Raw genomic sequence first — 20339 nt, forward strand, 5'->3', positions numbered from 1 at the left:
TTGAACCTAGGAGGTGGAGGTGGCAGTGAGCCACAATGGTGTCACTGCACTCCAGCCTGGGCAACAGGGCGAGACTCCGTCTCAAAAAACCAAAACCAAAACCAAAACAAAACAAAAAAAAGATGGCAAAAATGCCATTCTTTCCATTATATATTTTTTAGTTCAAATAATTATTTTCATTATAAAATGTCATTTATGTTAACATGTGATAAATTTTCTAAACGAATAAATTTACATTTCTCAAATTTTTCAGGTGAAATTATATATTCATTTTTAAATGTGAAAAAACACCTTAGCATTATTTACTGTAAAAATGTAGTAAATAACAATAGATAAAAAGTCACATAAAGCTTTGTAGAGTCCTCAATAATTTAAGAGTGTAAAGGGACTATGAGACCAAATATCTGAGTACTGCTGATTTAAATAAAACATCATACATCCATGCAAGTGACTACTATGCAACTATTAAAAAGTTTAAAAAAAAAAAAAAAAGCTTAATTGTGTGGTAGTTTTCCTAAAATTGATATGAAACCCAGAAGCCACTGAGGAAAAGCAGTATTTGCCTACATGAAAACTAAAGACCTCTAAAAAAAAAAACCCTGTAACTCCACAGTCAATGTTAGAAGACAAATGATTTGGACAAACTGTTTCCGACTTAATACTCCTCCAACTTCCCTGCCTTGGGTGAGTTAGCACGATAATACAAAATGCTTGGAAATAAACTTGGAAAAGATATTCCATAACTTGTTAGCTTGAAAGTAGGGGAAAAGCAGATAATCCAAAAGAAAAAAAAAATAGAAGAACTGAATAATCTGTCCTTAGATAAAAACCACCAATCATCAATATGAAAATATTTTGAAACTTCAATTTTAAAATGCAAAATTGAAAATACTGAAATTGTTTTCCCAAATCAGACAGGGACCGACCTAATTGGCAACAACTTAAAAGACTAATCACACGAGTTGGCAAGCACGTAGAAACCAGGAACTCTCAAACTATTAAGTCTAAGTCAATAAAGCAGAATAATGCAGCAGTATCTGTGCAAAAGTTGTTAAAGGGTAATCTTTGTTCTAGGAGATCTAAAATTTTACCCTATAAATATATTCACACAAGTGCACAAGTATATAAGGATGTAAATTACAGCACTGTGTGTAAAAAGAAAAATCTATACAGCCATTAATGTAAGCCTAATAAAATACATGGCTGTATATGAATATAAGACGGCAGTTTAAAACTATGAGGTAAAATATGCACATACAAACAGAAAAGTCAACCGTATAGACATCTGTATGAAAAAGTATACATATGTGCATTTAATACTTCTGGAATACAAACCAAATTTAACATTGACTACTCTGGGGAGTAAAGAAAAGTAAAATGCAAGAAGTAAATAATGAGAAAACTGCCAACATTGGAGCCATAAAACATAGCACTTTTCCAAATGATACTTGCTATTTTACACAAAAAGTAGAATTTATAGAGAAACTGAAGTCCCCAGGGATTTCATTTTTAGATTTAAACTTTTTTTTTCCCCCCAAACTGATGAGGACACTTAAGAATCCCTTCTTAGACTCCATTCAAGCTGTGAGGGATATACACCTTGTTTACTTCTCCCCACAATAAGAGCGACACCAAGAACTGGGTTCATAGACAGCTAGAAGATATACAGGGTTTGTTTTATATCACTGAAAAAAGTGAAAAAAAAAATGTGGCTTTTGGTGCTACTATTACGTTAAACTATATAAATTTCGTTAAACTATATAAAACTGCCACTAATGAATTGTTCAACCTAATACATGTGGTACATTGCTTTCCTGAGGAAGGATTTTATCCTTTATAGACTGTTTGACCTCTGATGTCCCACTAGCTGACAATCTCCATTGTCTAAAAAACTGATTTGTTCCTCATTGGAGGATATACTGAACCAAAGGGTCTCCTATGAGAAAACTGCATACAGCATATTTGAACTATTTATTTCAGTAGGTCTTCCATGACGAATAAAGGAAACATTTTTAAAAAATTAAGATCATAAAAAAAATTTTAATAAATGAAACTAAATAACAAATAGATTTGTGGACTCTTAAGTAGAGAGTGAATGGTCTGCCCTAAAAAAAGTGAATAAAAAGAAAAAAAGACAAGGAAATGAATTGAAAGAACCTTAGAAGTTAATTCCAATGTACTTTCCTCTACATTGTTACAATGTTTCTAAACTGCCATTTTCTTCCCACCATCAGCATTCAGTGAACTCAAGTTAATTCTCACATACACCAGAAAATAAACAAAAACAAACCTACTGGAAAGGAGTGGGAAGAGTTGGGAAAAGCCATATAATGAACGAATACTCAATTTCCTGCTACACTGTTAACTATGAAAACTTACCTAATTTTAATCTGTACCCTTTTCCTCTAGTCTCTCAGTTACAAACCAACCAACCTTCAAACTCCACATTCCCTGGCTCTCGTTTCTCATTCTCAGTCCAGCTTCAAGTCACCTGTTCTTCCTCTATACATCTGTATATCTCCTATTCACTCTTCAAACTGCCCTAATCTTTTTTTCCATGTTTTATGGAACTACTCTATGGAACTTTACTAAAACACTTTTTCCTAATCGGTAGGGACTTTTCAAAAGTGTTCAATTCAATGGATATTTTGACATCTTGCTTCATTTGACCTTTTTAGCACGTGCTATGAACTTACACCCTATCTTAGAACAAACCAGCTTCTTGGTTTCCACGACCACCACTTTTTTTTTTGTGTGTGTGTGTGTGTGTGTGTGTGTGTGTGTGTGTGTGTGTGTGTGTGAGATGGAGCACGATCTTGGTTCACTGCAACCTGCACCTCCTGGGTTCAAGCAATTATCTCACCTCAGTCTCCCAAGCAGCTGGGATTACAGGCACCTGCCACCACGCCAAGCTAATTTTTGTATTTTTAGTAGAGACGGGGTTTCACCATGTTGGCCAGGTTGGTCTCAAACTCCTGACCTCAGGTGATCCGCCCACCTCCACCTCCTCAAGTGCTGGGTTTATAGGCGAGAGCCACCATGCTGGGCAATCACCACTGTCTTTGTATGTCCATCCTTCATAGGCATTCTTCTTCAACAAGAGCCCCCTATATGATGCTAGTATCCAAGGTCTTTGTCATGAGTCAAGTTCACTTCTCCTTAAGGGAACTTATTTACTAATGTGACTTCCATTATGACCAATACTTTTCAAACTAATCTCTCACATAGTTCCTTTTGAACTCAAGACTCACACATGAAACTGTCTGCTGGTCATGGGTCATCCAAACAAAAACAGAACCCTCAACCTTAGCATATCTAAAACTAGTCTCATAATCTAACTTTGCCTTCAAACTTGCCCTATTCACCATCTACCTTGTGGCCTAACTCAGAAAACCTAGGTGTCAGAAAGCTTACCTGTTCTGTAGAGGATGTTTAATATAGTGTTCTGGGTTAGCAACCTCCTGATTAGATTCCGTTTTCTCCTCTTCTGTAGTCGGGGGATTAGGAGTAGGGGTGGTTTCCTAGTGGAAAATAATATAAAACATTACTTTAAATTTCTTAACACATCTATGACAGCAATATTCTAACTAAACCTGAACTGACATGCTGATAATTTTTTTTTTTTTTTTTTTGAGACAAGAGTCTCTCTGTTGGCCAGGCTGGAGTGCAATCCTGTGATCTTGGCTAACTGCAACCTCCTCCTCCCAGGTTCAAGCAGTTCTCCTGCTTCAGCCTCCTGAGTAACTGGGATTACAGCTGTGTGCCACCATGCCTGGCTAATTTTTCTATTTTTAGTAGAGACGGGGTTTCACCGTGTTCGTCAGGCTGGTCTTGAACTCCTGACCTCGCAATCCGCCCACCCTGGCCTCCCAAAGTGCTGGGATTACAGGCATGAGCCACCATGACCGGCACTGATATTTTTTAAGAAGAAGGAATTAAAGCAAATTGCTTCATAAAACAGACTACCCAGACCAACCTCTAAAGAACCATTCTCTATTCTCATATCCCTTCATTAAGAGCAAAGAGAAAAGGATTTCTCAAATTTGAAAATGTAATGGTATTTATAGTTACCCTTCCACTTGCACTTTTTTTTTAAATAGCAGGAAGACGGTCACAGACTATGCAACAAAGTTGGGAAAATCTGCTATTTTTCTTAACATACCATCATATTAAGATACTGCATATGGTATTGAAGGGGGTAACAGGAAGGATAGAGGATTAAAACTAAAGTTTCAAGAGTATAACAACTATATCACTGGGCACAGTGGTGAGTCCCTATAATCCCAGCTACTTGGGAGATTAACAGGAGGATTGCTTGAGACCAGGAGTTTGAGACCAGCCTGGGCAACATGGCAAGACCTTGTCTCAAAAACAAACAAAACAAAACTATATTATGATGACAAAAAAGCTTTGTAAAGTGATCAAGTCAATGATATGCAGGTCTTACCTTCATGGCATACTGTTTACCCTATGGTAACCTAAACGTTTGGCAGCTTAATATTTTCAGTGGGCCCTAACAAGATGGACATTGGCTTGAACTTAAATCTTATTTTAGGCTAGGCATAATTAACATTGTCATCTAAAAATATCAGAAAGAAAACAAGCCTGGGGACAGTAATTTAAAATAGGTGTTCACCACATTCTTCCATGTAGCTCTTCATACTATCAAAAATTGTTGTCAACAAAAGAAAAAAGCCAAAGAAAGGCACTAGGACAAAGACTGATACCAAAAAAAGGGCAATGCAACAAGTGTTTGGATATCAGACTGAAGCAGCAAACAACAGAGATCTATGTTAACATAACAAGATATGTAATTCGAATATTTATTATCTAAAAGAACTCAGAGAGCAGAAAGGTGGTAAATATTTATTTGAAAGAATATGGGTTTTCCTGTATTTTACGTTTCTTAGAGATGGGGTCTCACTCTGTTATCCAGACTGGAGTACAGCAGGTAATCACAGCTCAGTGCAGCCTCAATTTCCCTGGCTCAAGCAATCTTCTTGCCTCAGCCTCAAGGGTAACTGGGACTACAGATAGGCACCACGATACCTGGCTAATTCTTTTTTATTTTTAGTATAGACAAAGTCTCACTATGTTGGCCAGGCTGGTCTCAAACTCCTGAGCTCAAGCGATCATCCCACCTCGGCCTCCTAACAGATATGTTTTTTCTTATTAACATATGACATGTATAAGAATTTCTATTAGCCTATAAAGTCACCCAGAACAGAGACCCTGTCTCGATCTCACTCAATAATCACAGTACTTAACCCAATAGGAACTTATTGACTTGATTACTTAACTGAATAAATTTAACTGTTTACATAGAATGGTTAAGGCCTGAAAATTGACATACAGTAATTAATGCCTTAAAACCAAACATTTTTATCAACATTTACTTACCAGTAAATTTAAGTGTTCAAACAGATGATAATTACTGAATGCCATTTCCTATCCCACTAGCTTAAAATTAATGATGGGTTTCCAGGCAGACAGTGGGAGTCTCAATGAAAACAACGAGAGACTGGCAGGCAGGTAGGCTTTAGGGAACAGGGCACCAGAGAAAAACTGCTGTAGATGAGAAGTGGGCTCCTCAATATATGTAAAAATCCCTCACAGGTTTTTGGCTAACTCCTAAACGGGCACTTTCAGAGTGTAACTCTGGTTGGCCTAACAGAGAACAAGAACAGCTGAGCCAAAACTAGAGACTGCACAGTATTTGTGAAACGTAAGTAGAATGGGTACAGGGACTTATGTCTGTGACTCCAGCACTTTGAGAGGTCAAGGCGAGAGGACTGCTTGAGTCCAGGAGTTCGAAAACAGCTTCAGCAATACAGTGAGACCCAGTGAAGAAAGGGGAAGAAAGAAAAAGAAACAATCCTCTCTCTCTCTCAGATCCAAAGAGGAATACCAAAGAAAAGTCTTCAGCCTGCAGAAAAAAGATCCCAGATGGAGATGCAAAAAGAATGACAAGCACTTGAAAAGGTAAATATCCTACATAAACGACTGTAAGTTTAAAGGAGCAATGATTATAATATGTTTTGGGGTTTCACATAATGATGGTCCTACCACAGGGTTGGGCATATAGGGGTTTTCAATGTTGAATATGCCAGTAAAAGGTATTCTTCTTCTCAAAGTTAAAGAGCACTGTAAATTCTCTTATATTTATTCATAAGCTCAAAATCCTCACTATAAACCATACTTTCACAACACTTATTTAAACCTTTCACCTCAGCAGCACATAAACAGTGAATTACAATATGATTAATTACAAGTTTAATGGTGTCCAAAATAATGTAGTACTTTCCCTTCTTTTATGTTATTCCATTCTTTTCATTATTGGGAAAATGATGAAAGACTAAGATGGCATCAAATCTTTGGACATATAGGAATTAAAAGCAAGTTATCACTCAGGAAAAACATATCCAGTTCCTAGAATTTTAAAAGCGTTATTTTGAATTAAAATAAAAGTCGCACTGTAAGTAACTGATACTAGTCTTCATATTAGGAACACATAATTGGCTGGGCACGGTGGCTCAGTGCTATAAACCCAGCACTTTGGGAGGCCGAGGCAGGTGGATCACCTAAGGTCAGGAGTTCAAGACCAGCCTGGCCAACATGGTGAAACCCCATCTCTACTAAAAATGCAAAAAATAGCTGGGCGCAGTGGCGTGTGCCTGTAATTCCAGCTACTTGGGAGGTTGAGGCAAGAGAATTGCTTGAACCCAGGAGGCAGAAATTGCAGTGAGCAGAGATCATGCCACTGCACTCTTGCCTGGGCAACAAGAGCAAAACTCCGTCTCAAAACAAAACAAAACAAAAAAGGACACATAATTTTGTACTTTTCCAACAACTTAAAAAAGGAGCTACACATTTTTAAATGTGTGTGTATGTATGAATCAGTAAGTATACTAATTTAAAAATCTTTAGTCTTCACTTTTAATTATATAAACTTATTAGATTTTCAAACAAATGATGTGAGATACCATAAAAATTTTTATTGGGCATAGACAGTCTTGTTTTCGTACGATCTATATGGGAACTAAAAAACAGTTCAACAAGCAAGTTCTATTTTAAGATATATAACCTTATTTTTAAGGTTGCTTCCTATAGACACTAAATAGTTTTAAGTTTGCATTCAGTTTAAAAACAAAACTCTACTGCAAAATCCTACCATATTCCTCTCTCTACTCTCTTAGACTGGTGTTTTCTCAATGAGTAAATTTCACTGGGAATTACATTCTAAATGACCAATCTCAGGTTCTACTGAGGAATTAAAAAAAAGGAAAAAAATTAAATGACCAACATTTCTAGGTTTATAAACTACCTGGACAAAAAAGTAAAGGCTAATTTAGCAGATTACGGCTAATCTCAAAGTAATCAAACACATTTTTAACCTAAAATAGGCAATCTTCCCTTGAAAAAGCATTGTGTAACACATTTTAGGTAGGCAGAATAGGGAGTAAGAGCAAGGCCATGGGATGGTGCTGTGTTCATCCAGGTAGTAACCAATGTGGCTGAAAGAGAGGGTTCGTGAAACCAGAGCTAGAATGGTAGGTTGGAGTGAGATTGTTAAAGGCCTCAGAGGTCAGGCTAAAAGTGTAGCTTTCATCTTGGGGTCAATGAAAGCCATTAACTAGAAGGTCAAAGAGATTAAATACAAACGGCAAGTAAGGGAACAGAAAAAGATAACCAATTTGAGACCAACGTATTAAACCTGGTTTAAGATTTGCTCAGTTTATCAGCTTCAAATAAAAATGTTCAGTATTGTAATTTAGCAAACCCAGGGCTGAATAAACTGTCATAGCAACAAGAGAAAGTTGAAAGTGAAGAAAAAAAGCAAGCAAGGGCAAGAAAAGTCTAACAATTGGCTGCAAAGAACGTCAGGTAGCTTTTTACTACATCCTGCAAAAACTAGCACAGGTATAATATCAATCTTATGGGACAATCCTAATATTATACAGGTAAATATTTCCCAGATCTAGCATCATTCTGTGATGTTTTCAATAAATCTGACTAAACTTTAGATTCTCCTCATCATGTTCAAGTCTACATTGCTGAAATTTCAAAACCATGATGCGCTTTTCCACAGTTTTGAACATTCAAGATTTCTCAGCAATTCTCAACCCAAATACACATAGAAACCATTTCTTCTAGAAATAATGATGAGCCTTCCCCCTCAGAACACCACATTTGTGTCCTCCATTACCTTCATTCAACAAATATTTACTCACAGGAACTTCCAAAAAATTTTTTTCTGGGTTAAGACAAATCACCCAACACCTTATTTGAAGTATGTAATAATCAGTAGTCCCCCTAGGCACTGGTTAATGGTTTGAACCAATAACTCAAGGTATAGTCCACAGACTACTACTACTGGTCCACAAACTGGTTATGGTTGACAGTGAGGTTAAGTATAGAAATGCAAAGTAAATACTTCGGAAATGTGTAGCAATTTGACAATTTTGTATCTGCTGAAACTAATCAAACTCAGGCTTATATTTTGTATGCATATCTTCATCTTTATAATTTTACAAAAGTATTATATTAGAAATTTAAAAAAAAAGAAAAGGCCAGGCATGGTGGCTCATCCCTGTAATCCCAACACCTTGGGAGGCCAAAGCAGGAGGATCTCTTGAGCCCAGGAGGCCAAAAGAGGAGCACCACTTGAGCCCAGGAGTTCAAAGACTGCAGTGAGCTGAGACAGCACCACTGCACTCCAGCCTGGCTGACAGAGTAAGACTCTGTCTCTAAAAAATTAAATTAAATGAAAATTTAAAAACAAACACAAACCAGTTTGTCGTCAGAATATAAGATGCACCGCTTCAGATCACACCCACTAGAGCCATGTTCCCCATGTTGGAATCCCAGCTCTGCCATTCACAGCTGTAAATTCAAAGCAAGTAACTTTTGTGGCCTCAATTTCCTCATCTTAAAATGGGCATTGTGACATTTATCTCCTAGGATCACCATGGGGATTAAATGAATTAAAAAACAAAGGCATTTAAACTGTCTGGTACATGGGAAATGCAAAATAAGGATTGCTTTTTATAAAGTAGCTAAAAATTTTAAGTGGTTACCTGGCTTGCCATTCTGCAAATTTTTATTCAGGGCAAACTGTATGGCCAAACACTATGCTGAATTGTTTTATATCATTTGTTTTAGAAAAAAAAATTTTTTTAATTATATTTATCACTTTCCTCCTTCCTAAATTTTTTCTGATATATGTAGATATAGGTATTCCTCCCAGAACAATGATTCATGCAATATAAAGTCATTTTAAAGTAACATTCAAGTGAGGAAACCTACTTTTCCTACTTTTAAAGGTACTCCCAGATACCATATTTCCCCTTTTCTGTACTGAAGGCATCATATCTTTGGCTTCATGAATGGCTAAAATGTAACACTGAGCTAAACTATTTATTACCAAGGAATAGTATAAAGGACATTGAAATCAAGCATCAAAATAAAGCACAAAAAAAGGGGCTAGAGGAAGAAAGAAATTATATATCAGGCACATTTATTCACATATCATCTATATATATACCAGGTATCTGTATACCAGGCTCTGACTTCACTATCACAGTTTTCCTCTGATAACAGAAAAAGCAATCCCAGGTTTACTAATCCCTGGTGCACTAGGAGCCATATTGCCAAATGGGTATCTCAACAACACAGTCTGGATCCACCTCTAACCCCAATTTGATGAGTCCTTTAAGTCTTAACATGAGTATGATAGGAGAAAATGTTCAGAGAACAACAGGGATTATTTAAGTGATCTAGGGCAAGTCCTTAAAACCTCTGTAAGGATCAGTTTCTTCCCTTGTAAAAAGTGCTGTGTAGGTTTTAATCAACAATCCGAGAGTCTGGCACTTAAGTGATCAATAACTGTCGGTTACCATTAGCAATCAGTACTTGAGATGACATTAATATAAGAGTTCAGAAAGGTAAGAGCTGAGTAAATGTGGCATATTGAACCAGACTTCAAACTCTGGAAGAAGTTCGGCTAGTCCTTTAAATTTTAAGATGAGGAAATTTCAAGAACAATAGAAGATAAATCACTAACATTCATATCCCAGTAATATACTGAACAGGGAGTAGTAACCTAAACTACCTAGGGTATGCTCTCTAAATTTTTGTCCTGGCTCAATAATTTCTATCTATCCTCAAATCCTTACATCAGACCTTCCTCACACCCCCAATCATATACACAGTAAGTGGGGATATGGAAAGAGAAAGAACTCGTGATTAACTTAGAAATAACTACCCAGATGACTGTTACCACACCTAAATAATTCTGATACCAACACTCTCCCCCTTCCTGATGACACAAAATAAATGTGTTCAGTCAATGCTACAGCATCAAATAATGGGTAATAACACGACTGGTGACCCATATTCAGTAGCGCTTCCTTATATTCCCCCTTCCTTCACTTTCTGTAGCTAAGCTGGAAAGACCAGCTGTGTCCATACTAGAAATGTAAATGGCAAAGACAGCTGCAATTATTTCTACAAGGTACTAACACAATGTTCTAGTAAACTGAAGGCACTATATTAAATAAAGGTATGAAATAATGAGCAGAAGGATAGATAAACAAAGTAAGAACGTAAAAGGGTGGTGCTTTATGATTTTGAAAAGCTCACACCTCATCCAAACTATGAGTTTTTACTTGATAGGTAACATTTACTAAGCAGCGACTTCCAGGCCATGTGCTACATTATTTGCATACATACTACCTCAACATACTATAAATCATCTCAGTCTAGTCAATCTTCATGATCCTGTGAAACAACCATTATTCCCTCCACTCTTCAGACAAATCTGAAGTCCTGGAAAAGTAAACATGTCATTTAAATCCAGGACTACCAGGGTTTATGGCTAAGAACACCACATGTCCTAGTTCTACCTGTTTGTTATTTCAGTGTAATTGTTAATAGAACTCTCATTCACTCCCAAAGGTGGCCAGGATTGAATAATAAATTATATGGTTACAAAGATTATCTTTCTAGGCAACATAAATCCATAATATACACTGTGCTCTGCTCTACAGCCTCAGGCTCAACACCTTTGCTCATCTTGCCAATGCATGTGACTGCCAGTAAACTAGTGAAAGAGGCATGAATGGTACAACTCACCCTTCCTCCCAGACACACAAAAAAATCCACCACCAGGAAAAAAAAAAGCAACTATATAGTGAGTTTGTATTATTATGCACAACAGGACCCTAAATACCTATTGGTCAAATATCTCACATATACAGGTAAGTGTAAGTAAAAACCTCTTTTATGTGTACAAATAACTTTAATGAGAACATTATTTAATAGAAATATGTAAAGACTTCATACTTTTCTGTTCCTTTGTTAATATCCACTCAGTTCTCAGTTTTGTCCTTCATTTGACATATTAAATTAGGCAAAGAAATGTATACAATCACATAAAAAGAACCATGTTTTCACACTTGAACACACAGCAGTGGTCAAAAATAATGAAATGTAAACTGGACCCCATGATTTAATGCAAAAAACATCCTGTACAGAAAAGTTTCAGGCTTCTAACTTCACTGAATCCAGTACTAAATGTTCTTTATATTCCTCAGCTTCTTTCAAGTCTTTTTTCACTTTCTAACATCCGCCAAAGAACTATGCAGCTTCCAACCTGTGCTGGCAATCAGAGCTTATCACCTGGGATTCTAGAAAGATTTTCTGCCTGCTTTTTAATGGCATCATTTTCACCATCTTCAGCTTTCATTTTTTTTTCTTCTTCTTCTTGTGTTGCTTCTTTTTCATGCATCACTCTTTTTTTGACCAACTGCTTCACCACAGTAATCTTAATTTGTCTCAGGCCAGGATTAGCCATGGTCCCTCAAGCACCATGAGAAGGGTGGGACAGAGAGCCAGGGTAACAATGGAGGAGGTGGCTGTCAGTCCGCAGTTCTTTTCAAGAAACCATGCATTTCCTCACAGCACTCACCCATATGTAAATTAGTATAATTAATTAACTAGTACACAAGAACAACTATAGTCTTACCACCTGTCTTGTAAGGAATAAAAAATTTGGTAAAACACTGAAAAGTTGCTTCTATTAAACTGTTTTGGTTTTAGCTTTGAAACATGTATTTATAGTAAAGGAATACCAGCTAATATGGCATCACTCATGAAAGTGTGGCTGTGGATTTTGCAGGTCTTCCTTACCTGTAAAAACTATGACTTTTGTACTCCTCCCTTAAACTAGAAAGTTGAAGTAAAAAAACAACACATGGAGATTTAGCAAAATACAAATCTTTCAACATTAAAACACTGCTCACATGGAAAAATTTTTTCATGTAAAAGACCCTGAGACTTCATGTATCAATTATGATTCAAAAGACAGTACTTCTTAAAGTGCTTTTCAATTAATATAAAATGGCATCTAAACAATAACAAAAAATCACTGGTAGCTGGATTACTAAAGGAGAGTTGTGATGATGTGTACAAATTGTGCAGTGTCCAAAAATACTATAAAAATTCAATAGCTGTTTATTTAAATAACCTAATTACTTGATCAAAATTAATAAGTAGCACTAAACTCACGAGTGAATCGAGATGATTAAGTTTGTTGAGCTATAGCTAAAGATTTATATTTCTGGATACTCAGCAAACTATACTTAAACATATTAATTAAAAAAAAAATCCCCAACAGTTCACACTTGCATTTTCGATCTTCAAATAAACAATTTTTAAACTTGGATAGATTCTTTTTTTTTTGAGACAGATTCTCACTCTGTCACACAGGCTGGAGTGCAGTGGCATGATCTCGGCTCACTGCAACCTCCGCCTCCTGTGTTCAAGCAGTTCTCTTGCCTCAGCCTCACGAGTAGCTGGGACTACAGGCATGCACCACCACACCTGGCTCATTTTTTTGTATTTTTAGTAGAGATGTGGTTTCAACCATGTTGGCCAGGCTGGTCTTGAACTCTTCCTGACCTCAAGTGATCCACTCACCTCGGCCTCCTGAAGTGCTGGGATTATAGGCATAAGCCACCGCGCCCAGTCTAAAACTTGGATGCATCCTTTTTTTTTTTTTTTTAACCCTTTGAGACGGAGTCTCGCCCTGTTGCCCAGGCTGGAGTGCTGTGGCATGATCTCCGCTCACTGCAACTTCTGTCTCCCGGGTTGTAGTGATTCTCCTGTCTCAGCCTCCCGAGTAGCTGGGATTACAGGCGCCCACCACAATGCCTGGCTAATTTTTATATTTTTAGTAGAGACGGGATTTTACCATCTTGGTCAGACTGGTCTTGAACTCCTGACCTCGTGATCCACCCACCTTAGCCTCTCAAAGTGCTGGGATTACAGGTATGAGCCACCGCACCCGGCACATTCTTAACTACTAGAAAGAATTGTAGGAGGCCAGGCGTGGTGGCTCACGCCTGTAATCCCAGCACTTTGGGAGGCCAAGGCGGGTGGAGCACCTGAGGTTGGGAGTTCGAGACCAGCCTGACCAACATGGAGAAACGCTGTCTCTACTAAAAATACAAAATTAGCCAGGCGTGGTGGTGCGTATGCCTGTAATCCCAGCTACTCGGGAGGTGGAGGCAAGAGAATCACTACAACCCGGGAGGCAGAGGTTGCAGTGAGCTGAGATCAAGCCATTGCACTCCAGCCTGGGCAACGAGAGTGAAACATTGTCTCAAAAAAAAAAAAAAAAAAAAGGAAAGAAAAGAAAAAAGAAAGACTTGTGGGCACCTTTTAACATTTTAAAATAAATTTTTTAAATGAACATTCTTAAGGGAGCACTAATATGTACCTACTGATCAAATTACTTTGCACATATTATGCAGCTTAAGCCAACATCACAAATTCAGTTTGGGTTTGGGGAGGTGATAACACAGACACAAGAAATAACAGATATGTGAACTAGGATGATAAGGCTAATGATAAAATTTAAACGTCAGTACTATTTAAACCAAAGGCTACCAGAAGATTCATAATTTAAAATAACTAGAAAAATTTATGGGCCGGGCACGGTGGCTCATGCATATAATCCCAGCACTTTGGGAGGCAGAGGCAGGTGGATCACGAGGTCAGGAGTTCAAGACCCACCTGACCAACTTGATGAAACCACATCTCTACCCAAAATACAAAATTAGCCGGGCGTGGTGATGCATGCCTGTAATACCAGTTACTCAGGAGGCTGAAGCAGGAGAATCACTTGAACCTGGGAGAGGGAAGTTGCAGCGAGCTGAGATGGCGCCACTGCACTCCAGCCTGGGCAACAAGAGCAAAACTCCGTCTCAAAAAAAAAAGAAAGAAAAAGAAAAAGAAAAATTTACGTACGGCCAGGCATGGTGGCTCATGCCTGTCATCCCAACACTTTGGGAGGCCAACGCAGGCAGATCATGAGATCAGGAGATCGAGACCATCCTGGCCAACATGGTGAAACCCAGCCTCTACTAAAAAATATAAAAATTAGCTGGGCGTGGTGGTACATGCCTGTAATCCCAGCTACTCAGGAGGCTGAGGCAGGAGAATCGCTTGAACCAGGGAGTCAGAAGTTTCAGTGAGCCGAGATCGCACTATTGCACTCCAGAATGGTGAAAGAGCGAGACTCCATCTCAAAAAAAAAAAAAAAAAAAACACAAAGAAAAGAAAAATTTACATACGTTGAACATCATACAAAAGTAAAAAATGATTCAAAATGTATCAACATTAAAACGGCATTAGGACCAGTGCACAAAACTGTTGACTGCAGTAACACGGTAATTTCCATTTCAATTATTCCTTAAAGCTTTATAGGAAGTATTTGAAAGGCAAATCTTTTTTTTTTTTTTTTTTGAGACGGAGTCTGGCTCTGTCGCCCAGGCTGGAGTGCAGTGGCGTGATCTCGGCTCACTGCAAGCTCCGCCTCCCGGGTTTACGCCATTCTCCTGCCTCAGCCTCCCGAGTAGCTGGGACTACAGGCGCCCGCCATCTCACCCGGCTAATTTTTTGTATTTTTTAGTAGAGACGGGGTTTCACCTTGTTAGCCAGGATGGTCTCAATCTCCTGACCTCGTGATCCAACCGCCTCGGCCTCCCAAAGTGCTGGGATTACAGGCTCGAGCCACCGCGCCCGGCCAAGGCAAATCTTTTAAAGAATGTAATTGCTATTTAAATGTTTATACATTTTAAAACTTAGAAAACATAACTAAAATTTCATGATACTAATTAAATTCTAGTTTTTTTTTTTAAAAAATCAATCTTTACATGTCACAGTTTAAACAAATGAGCAGTTACTGTTAAAATTCTATGTGTTTGGCCGGGCGCAGTGGCTCACACCTGTAATCCCAGCACTTTGGGAAGCCGAGATGGGTGGATCACCTGAGGTCAGGTGGTCGAGACCAACCTGGTCCAACACGGTGAAACCCTGTCTCTACTAAAAATACAAAAATTAGCCAGGTATAGTGGCACGTGCCCGTAATCCCAGCTACTCAGGAGGCTGACTCAGGAGAACTGCTTGAACCTGGGAGGCAGAGGCTGCAGTGAGCCAAGGCAGTGTCACTGCATTCCAGCCTGGGCAACAGAGCAAAACTCCATACCCAAAAAAAAAAAAATTACATGTGTTCATTTTTAAAAGTTAAAGGTTATAATTTCAATTTAAACTGTAGCTTTAATAAGGTCATTTTGTTTTCTGTAACAACTTCTTATCCGACAGATTTTTTTTCTTTTTTTTTTTTTTTTTTTGCCTTCAGAGGAGAGTATCATGTTAACTTAGGCTGGAATACAGGGATGCAATCATAGCTCACTGCAGTCTCAAACTCCTAGGCTCAAGAGATGCTCTTGAATAGCTGGGACTACAGGCATGAGCCACCATGCCCAGATAATTTTTAGAGACAGGTCTCACTATATTGCTCAGCCTGGTCTCAAACTCTTGGCCTCAAGTGATCCTCCTGCCTTAGCCTTCGAAGTTGCTAGGATTACAGGCGTGAGCCACCATGCTGGCCTTTTTATGTACTAAGGTTTTAAAATCACCTTTCAAAAGAAAATATTTTGAAGAAATATATGCCTTAAAAAAATTTACAAAACCAGGTATAGTCAGTTTCTTATGTCCCCAGGATTACAGAGTGGAATACAACCTTCTATTTACTTAGTTTAAGTTAATAAACTATCAAGCTTCCAAACGTAAAAGGATCTACTGAGTTCCAAGTCAAAGCTAAATGGGAAAATAGAAAAATAATAAAATTAAAATAAAAAGATCTACATTATTTAACCTAGTAATTAGACTTCTACTAAGAGACAATACATCTATCAACAGATATACCCAAAAGGTAACAGATAAACCATGGCATTTATAATGTAAGCACTAAACATGTTTGTAAGAATTACTTTAAAACTAATACAAATGTGGAGAAAAGCAGATTACAGAACCATATAAAAATGAGCACTTTAAAAAAAAAAAGCCAGGCATGGTGGCTCATGCCTGTAATCCCAGCACTTCGAGAGGCCAAGGTGGGTGGATCACGAGGTCAGGAGTTTAAGACCAGCCTGACCAACATGGTGAAACCCATCTCTACTAAAAATACAAAAATTAGCCAGGCGTGATGGCGTGTGTCTGTAATCCCAGGTACCTGGGAGGCTGAGGCGGGAGAATCGCTTGAACCCAGGAGGAGGAGACTGCAGTGAGCCGAGACCACGCCACTACACTCCAGCCTGGCAACAGAGCAAGACTCTGTCTCAAAAAAAAAAAGAAAGAAAGAAAGAAAGAAAAAGGAAAAAAAAACACTATTTTTGTGCTTTTGACCTATATTAAGAAGTCCTAAATAAACTGTAGTACATCCAGAAAATGAAACATTACTGAGTGCTAAAATAAAATGAGTTATCAAGCCATAGAAAGACATAGAAGGAACTTAAATGCATATTACTAAGTGAAAGAAGCTAAGCTGAAAAGGCTACATACTGTATGATTGTAACTCTGTGACATTCTGGAAAAGACAAAAAGATCAGTGGTTGGTGGCGAGGGTATAAACAAGCAGAACAGAGAGGATTTTTAGGGCAGTAAAATTATTCTGTACGATATTATAATCATAGATACATGTCATTATACATTTGACAAAACCCACAGAATGTACAACATCAAGAGTGAACCCTAATGTAAAGTATGAACTTTGGGTGACAATAATGTCAATTTAGGTTCATCAATTCTAACAAATGTGCCATTCTGTTGCAGGATGTTGACAGTGGGAAAGCTGTTCCTGCACAGGGGCAAGAAGTAAGTTACAGGAACTGTAATTTCTGCTCAGTTTTGCTCTGAACCTAAAACTGCTCTAAGAAAATTAAGTAGTTAGTTTTTGAGACAGGGTCTCGCTCTGACACCCAGGCTGCAGTGCTGTGGCACAATCACAGCTCACTGCAGTCTCGACCTCCAGGGCTCAATCAATCCTCCCGCCTCAGCCTCCTGAGTAGCTGGGACTACAAGCGCATGCCACCACACCTGGCTAGTTTTTTGTATTAATATTTTTAGTAGAGACAGAGTTTCACCATGTTGCCTAAGTTGGTCTTGAACTCTTAGGCTTAAGCAATTCACCCACCTTAGCCTCCCAAAGTGCTGAGATTTCAGGCATGAGCTACTGCACCCAGCTGAAAATTAAGTATTTAAAGGGAAAAACGAAACGGTACGAAGAGGGATATGGTTTAAAAACGAAAAAAAAAAAGTTCACTTTCAGAGAACACTTAGTTGTTGAGATTACTGATTATTTTTTTTCACACTGATCTAACTAAATATTCCAAATGTATTATAACAAAGTTATATTAAAACCCAAATAAACATCTGAAACTACTCCTGGACGGCTCAGTGTATTCCAATAATCTGTCCATCCCTTCTTACGTCAATATCGTATTTTTGTAAATTTCTTTTTTTCTTTTTTTAGACAGCATCTTGCTCTGTCACCCAGGCTGAAATGCAATGGTGCAATCTTGGCTCACTGCAACCTCCACTTTCCGGGTTCAAGTAATTCTCCTGCCTCAGCCTCCCAAATAGCTGGGATTACGGGCACCTACCACCACGTCCAGCTAATTTTTTGTATTTTTAGTAGAGATGGGTTTTCGCCATGTTGGCCAGGCTGATCTCGAACTCCTGACCTCAGGTGATCCACCTGCCTCAGCCTCCCAAAGTGCTAGTATTACAGAGTCACTGCGCCCAGCCATTACCTTTAACAATGTTTTTCTTCATGATATGGTAAGTTCCCCATTCGCCTTTGCTCTTCCTTTTTAAAACTTTGCTTCTGCTCATGCCTGTAATCCCAGCACTTTGGGAGGCCAAGGCGGGCGGATCCCCTGAGGTCAGGAGTTTGAGACCAGCCTGGCCAACACAGTGAAAACTCGTCTCTACTAAAAACATAAAAATTAGCTGGGTATGGTGGTTGGCGCCTGTAATCCCAGCTAGGCTGAGGTGGGATAATCACTTGAACCTAGGAGGCAGAGGTTGCAGTGAGCCAAGATGGTGCCACTGCACTCCAGACTGGGCAACAGAGTGAGGCTCTGTCTCAAAAAAACATGTCTACATACTCAAAGCAATAAGTTGAGATTTTGCATGTATATAACAATTATAGGAAGCTATAAAAATGAACATTCAGAGGACCAAAAAAAAAGGAAGGAGGACGGGAGGGAGAAAATAAATACCTGGAATTTCAAAATGAATGGAAATTTAAAATGAAGGTTGAAAAATAGATTAAATTTCCCAGAGAACTAATCCAAGAGATCTAATATCTGAGTAACTGTTTCAAAGAGAAAAGAGAGGAGAATCACTAATAAACCTATGAGAAGTGATAGACATGAGTTGCCATTTTAAAATGCCCAATAAGGCCAGGCGCAGTGGCTCACGCCTGTAATCCCAGCACTTTGGGAGGCCTAGGCGGGCGGATCACGAGGTCAGGAGATCAAGACCATCCTGGCTAACACAGTGAAACCCCGTCTCTACTGAAAATGCAAAAAATTAGCCGGGCATGGCGGCAGGTGCCTGTAGTCCCAGCCACTTGGGAGGCTGAGGCAGGAGAATGGCGTGAACCCAGAGGCGGAGCTTGCAGTGAGCTGAGATCATCGTGCCACTGCACTCCAGCCTGGGCAACTGAGCGAGACTCCGTCTCCAAAAAAAAAAAAAAAAACGCCCAATAAGTACACAGTACAATGATGAAAACAAACTTATCTAAGGTGTATCATTGTGAAATAGGGACAAGAAAAAGCCTACGAATTCTAGGGAGTGAGGGTGAGAGATGAACAGATCACACTAAAAAGTAATTTTTAGCTACCAGAATAATTTCAGACTCATCAGCAGCTACAACAGAAGTCCATGAAACATGACTTCAGAATCCTGAAAAATTCTATGTCCAGCCAAACTACAGGTATGACACTTAATATTCAAGGCCTCAAAAATTTTTTTACTATGTACTTTTTCTCAAAAAACTGCTGGAGAGGTGGCCCACCCAAGTGAGACAAGAAACCAAATAACAGAAGATAAAGGGCACAGCAAATGGAAGGGTGGAAAACAAAAGTCAAATGAAAGAATCAGGAACATGGTAAAAGGAGATCCAGGGAAGACAAATCTTTACCATATACAAAGGGCAACAGTCCAGACTGGAGCAGTGTGATTCAGGTGAATGTGATTGGAGCAATGTGATTTAATGGCTGTTACGATTAAAATGCCTATTATTCTACCTTTTCTAAACACACACACACACACACACACACACACACACACACACACACACAAAACCCAAATGCTCAAGTGTCCAGCCCAGACTACTATCTCTGCTTGACCACGTGTTCATGAAGTTCCACTTCTCTCCTTTATGTCCTGCTAACCATATTAGATAACTTTACACCAGAAGAGTTCAGCTTTAATTCAATCTTAAAACAAGATACAGAGCAGCATATTCCCAAAGACCACTCTCTTACTGAAGATTCTTTGCCTGGCCCACAAAACAGCCTCACCAGATAACAACTATAAATCCTATGTTTCCCAGGACATGTTCATGATCATGACCACTGGTTTCCCCAAAAAGGGCTCTAGTAGAAATTCTAGGAAGCTTAAGCCAAACTATAAACTAGAAACTGTGTTCAGATTACCATTTTTTATGAGCCTTCATCAACAGTGGCAATACTGTCTTTCCCTTAGACATCTAGCTTTTTAGTTTATTCAAAACTAAACACATAGGTGAAAGATACATATATGGGAGATTACTGTAGAAAAAACAAAAAGCAAGGGAATGTTTGACTCAAAAATCAGAAAAGAAGATGGAGGAGGGGACAAAGATACAATAATGTGATCACGGAGTATTAAAAAAAGCTGAAATGTTGCTATGATGTCCTAGGTCATGGTACACAGGTCTTCAG

General features: G+C 38.5%; 1 protein-coding gene across 1 annotated transcript in view; it reads right to left on the reverse strand.

The window, feature by feature from the left end:
* Positions 1–20339, reverse strand: part of EIF4E (eukaryotic translation initiation factor 4E) — a 51126-nt gene that overhangs the window by 18469 nt on the left and 12318 nt on the right. Inside the window, exon 2 of the mRNA XM_010365530.2 lies at positions 3415–3521. Coding sequence (XP_010363832.1) covers positions 3415–3521 — 107 coding nt within the window. The remainder of the gene's footprint in view (positions 1–3414; positions 3522–20339) is intronic.

The sequence above is a fragment of the Rhinopithecus roxellana genome, chromosome 2 (genome assembly GCF_007565055.1).
Source record: "Rhinopithecus roxellana isolate Shanxi Qingling chromosome 2, ASM756505v1, whole genome shotgun sequence".
Classification (NCBI taxonomy): Eukaryota; Metazoa; Chordata; class Mammalia; order Primates; family Cercopithecidae; genus Rhinopithecus; species Rhinopithecus roxellana.